The 5,000-nt window shown below is 39.0% G+C and overlaps 1 protein-coding gene across 1 annotated transcript in view; it reads left to right on the top strand.

Moving 5' to 3' along the window:
• The window catches only part of LOC109075261 (protein sprouty homolog 1-like), a 4,360-nt gene extending 1,413 nt beyond the window's left edge, over positions 1 to 2,947 (top strand). Inside the window, exon 2 of the mRNA XM_019091188.2 lies at positions 1,405 to 2,947. Within this exon, the coding sequence (XP_018946733.1) occupies positions 1,457 to 2,353 (897 nt within the window). The 5' untranslated portion in view covers positions 1,405 to 1,456 and the 3' untranslated portion in view covers positions 2,354 to 2,947. The remainder of the gene's footprint in view (positions 1 to 1,404) is intronic.
• Positions 2,948 to 5,000: the final 2,053 nt, after the last annotated feature.

Below are 5,000 nucleotides of genomic sequence, written 5' to 3'. Positions count from 1 at the left end.
TGAAAGTAAATCTGCACACGTCTAGTCCGGATCTGCGTTAAGCGCGTCACACCTGAATGGAGCCCGCGGTGAACGCGCTTCTCGAAACACCGGGGTGTGAATTGTGTGTCCGAGGGGGGTTGACCCTCTAATTAAGGCTGGAACCCCCCAAAGGAAGTCAAAAACAAAAGCTTGGGGGTCTGACAGCGTGTATGTGTTCCAGCAGGGTGTTTGAACGCTTCAGTGACCACTAGTTTGATAAGTTTTTCGCAATCATTTTTGGAACCTGTTCACCATACAGTTCTCAAGAGAACCATTGATCAAACGTTCTTTTCAAGCATCGAACGTTCCATTCCACAGAAGATTCTATATAAGTTCTTTAGATGTCCTTCAAACTAAGATAAAGTGGTTTGGTAGCACTTTATGTATAGTGCATTATAATCTGTGTTCCCAGCATTATGTATTTTCAGAGATAATTGTAATCGAAGTTAAAATGCATTATAATGTTTGCAGATCCTTTGTTCGATCTGAAATCGTGTGTTTTAATGGTTTATGCTTTCTAAAGGTGTAACGATGAATAGTTACAATTATTTCCGAGGCATTTTAAGGTGCATTGCAAGGCATAATTAGTGCATTAAAATATTTTATATTGCATTAAAGTGTTACAGAACCATTTTGAAGTGATAAAGAACGTTTTATAAATCTAAAGAATCTTTTTCCACTATAAAGAACCTTTAATGTAATGGAAAGGTTAAAGAACGTTTAATTTTAAAAGGTGCTTAATGGAGTCGAAAATGGCTGTGAAAAGAACCCTTTTGGGACCTTTATATTGAAGCACTTTATGATTGATTTTTATATATTATGGCTTCAAGAAAAGTGTTACCGAACCATTTTTTCTTAGTGTAAAGAACATTTTAATGATCCACAGAACCTTTTGTGGAATGGAAAGGTTTCATTGATGTTAAAGGTTCTTTATGGAACCAGTAAATGCCAATAAAGAACAATTCCTGGCTTCCAAAATAACCTTTCAGTGATCAGCTCTTAAAAGAACCATTTTTTCTAACAGTAAAATTTTAATTATCTAAAGAACTACTCTGAACAAGCTTTAGTGGTTCCATGGACGTTAAAGGTTCTTCATGGAACCATCAGAGGAACTATTTTTGCTTTCCCAAAAAACCTTCAAGTAAACAGTTCTTAAAAGAACCATTTTCCCCCAAAGAACGTTTGTTTTTTATAATCTAATGAACCTTTTTTTGGAATTGAAAGGCTCCGTTGATGTTAAAGCTTCTTCAGCCAACCACTAGATGCCAATAAATAACTTTTATTTTTAAGAGTGAGGCTGCATCACAAAAAAGTGTTTAAAAAGTATTGTGTTAAAGTGTGGATGCTGAGAATGACCCGTCTCTCTCTCTGCTTGTCTCTCAGGGTGTCAGATGAACGTTGCATCCGTGTTGTTTGGAGTTGCTGATCGTGTCTTATGGATCGCCACGGACAGCGCGGAGGGAGCGTCAGACATCCGGACCTCCCCTCCGGTGCCATCCTGTCCCTGGACCAGATCAAAGCCATCCGCTCCTGCAACGATTACACGGAGGGCCCGGCTGTAGCTCGCAGACCGGCCCCGGAGCCGCCTCGCATGCCTCCACCGCGCAACGCGGACAAGCAGGAGAGGACTCACGAGGTGATCCTGGTGAACGTGAATAATAACTACGAGCACCGAACGCGGCATCCTCCGGTGCTCAGCAGGTCCACGAGCACCGGCAGCGCCGCCAGCTCCGGGAGCAACAGCAGCCGCGGGTCGGAGCAAGGCCTGCTAGAGCCATCGCATTATCGCCACCGCGCCATACGGACTCAGCCGAAATCTCTGAATGCCTCCTCGCATCCGTTTCTCCCACCGGACGTTCCGCTTAAACAGTCGCAGACGGAAAATCTCAACTCGCCGCATTTATACATCTGCGAGAGCTGCGGGAAATGCAAGTGCGGCGAATGCACGGCGCCTCGTCCGCTCCCGGCGTGCCTCGCGTGCAACGGACAGTGCCTGTGTTCGGCCGAGAGCGTGGTGGAGCACGGGACGTGCATGTGTTTGGTCAAAGGGATTTTCTATCATTGCTCGAAGGACGATGACGACGTGGGCGACCCGTTCGCGGACCGGCCGTGTTCACTGTCGCATCCGAAGTGCTGCTCGCGCTTTCTGTGCATGGGCCTCATGTCGGCGCTCTTCCCGTGTCTGCTGTGCTACCTGCCTGCTAAGGGCTGCGTGAAAGCGTGCAACTCGTGCCACGACCGCGTGAACCGGCCTGGATGCCGCTGCAAGAACTCTAACACCGTTTACTGCAAGCTGCAGAACTGGAACCATACGCCCGGAAAACCGTCCTGAGAACTCGCCCATATTTCGTTAGCTGAAAAAAAGCTAATTTTGCTGCTGCAGGATGCGGAAATTGCGAATGGGGGCGGGGCGAGGGGGTTATGTTAATGAGCACATGGTAAGCCACGCCCCCTCCACGCAGCACAGAAGAACCACTTGTTTCTTTTCTGAACCAGTGTTTGCCTTACCTGACTGTGTACAGCTACTATCTAACATGCGACGGTGCTTTGAAACGCCTCCTACCAAACCTGTGAAGGACTATGTAGTAATATGTAGCTGTTATCAGATCTACAGGCGCAGTTGATACGAAACTGTCCGTTCGTTCTCATGTAAAGTTCTACGTTCAAATGCTTAAGAGGAATTTACGGCTATTTTTTAAAAGGAAATGTTAAAACTGTTAAATCTTTTTTTTTCGTTGTTGTTGATGTTGTAAAAATATATATATTTATTATGTGAAGCTCTATTATTTTATGATATTTATTGCAAAGGACAGATTTATTCATGTCTGAATATAACAAAATATCAACACTTACTGCAACATGAAAGAATGGAGAAACAGATGGATCCATGTTAACTTTAATGCAAAAATATACAAATTAATGCAAACCGCTCTTGTCTAGTGTCTCATTTCATGTGAAAGAAACAGCCGAGAGTTGGAGAGTCAGAGTTACTTGAACTAAAGTAGCGTTTATTTAGGATTTAATGATTAAATCTTTGTTGCAGAAGTTGGAACGTATGTGTGTGTTCTGCAGGACAAAATCAGACGTGCAACCCTCAGATCTGTGTGTGTGTGTGTGTGTGTGTGTGTCTCCACCTGGCCACCTGTGTCAGGCTCATAAAGTGTCTCTCTTTGTCTTCTTTTATTGTGTGTTTCCTGCTGTCAGGTGTTTGTGAGCCGCTGGTTTTCAGATATGCCCTTCTCCTCCTGTGCTGCTCCCTGCAGTTGTTTTTATATATGGACTAAAAGATTTAAATACTTGCACAAAGAACACATGATTATCAGAATTTGTAGATTTTTAATAAAATATTGATTTAAAGTGTTGTGAATCTCAGTTTGGGCCACATTCAACTGCAAAAAATTTTTTAAGTCATTAAGATTTTTTTTTTTTTTTTTTTTAAGCACATTTTCACCCCAAATTCTCTTCCAAATTCACCCCAAATATGTTTCAATTATAACTCGTTTATAAATTAAAGTATTTGTTGTTTTGAATTGAATATATGCTGTTTTAATGAAGAAAAAACATATAAAACTTAAATGTCCAAAAATATGATTAATTTTCGTGCTAAATATATTGTGAATTAATAGATTTTAACCACAAAATCTATAAAATCTATTTCATGACAATTAAACACATTATCAGCCAAATTCTAAAATATATATATTTAAATGGTAAAGCGTTTATAAATCAAGGTATTTGTTGTTCTGAATTTAATATATGCTTTTTAATTGTGATTAAATATATTTATACCATTAATGAGACTGTAGTGCTTAATTATCACAAAAATAATGTTATAATTTATTAAAAAAGTCCTAAAAGTCCTAATAAAAAAAAAGATTAATATAATTTTTGCTAATTATATATTTTTTGTCTTTGTGAGATTAGGTGAAAATGTTTTATTTGTTGGACGTGTGTGTGTGTGTGTGTGTGTGTGTTAACAAGGACGTTTTAGCAGCTCAATAGACAACAGGCAATAAGAGCGAAACTTCCAAGTGGAGTCGTTAAGTGTGTGTGTGTGTGTGTGTGTGTGTGTGTGTGTGTGTGTGTGTGCTCTCTGCAGGAATGCACCTTTTGTTGTTGTGAATTGCTTTGTGGATTAGTCTCCTGTCTGTTTCCTGAACCTTCAGAGAAGTGTGAGGGTCCTTTTGGCTCTGATCGCCTCACAGGGACACCATAAAACACACACACACACACACACACACACACACACACACACACACACACACACGTGCGCTGAGCTTTTGTTCAAGGAAATGCAAAGCTATTCTTTACTGATTATAAAAGGAAACTCACATGATTTTGTTTGCTCATGAACGCTCATTATCCGTTATTACATGCACATATTTTTCTGATTGAAGTCAGAATTACGTTACAGATGATAATCAGCTTAATCTGAGCAAGCTTTTATATATTTGTTTCATGCATCTGATAAACTTCATTTGCATTCATGATCATTTATTATTTAAAAGCAGACACTTTTACACTGTATGAAAATATTTGTCTAAGTTGTCAACAAAGATTACTGGAAAACATTTTAATTGTTTAATTCAATGCATTACTAGCCATTAGTTTGTAATTATTTGTGAAATCCAGTCATTTCTGAGTGAATTGTTTTTACACCAAATCTATGGACTATAAGATTAAAATACTTTTAAAGCAAGTTTCGGTTACAAAAAAATTATCTGAATTCATAGATTTTGAAGTTTTAAAACAAATATTTATTTTAAAGTATTGTAAATCTCAGGTCAGGTCACATTTAACCCCAAAATCAAAAGGAAGAAATAATTAAGTATATTTTATATTTTGCATAGAGAAAATGAAGCTTGTTTTTAGAATCATTAAGATTTTTGCTTGAATGTTTTTTGACAATTAATTTTTTTTACTGTAGTAATTTCTTTACTGTAAAGCATTTATTAGTTGCCATTTCTTTGTAATTATTT

This window comes from Cyprinus carpio, chromosome A14 (assembly GCF_018340385.1).
Source record: "Cyprinus carpio isolate SPL01 chromosome A14, ASM1834038v1, whole genome shotgun sequence".
Classification (NCBI taxonomy): domain Eukaryota; kingdom Metazoa; phylum Chordata; class Actinopteri; order Cypriniformes; family Cyprinidae; genus Cyprinus; species Cyprinus carpio.
The sequence above is the reverse complement of the archived record's forward strand: the minus strand, read 5'-3'. Positions and strand labels throughout refer to the sequence as shown.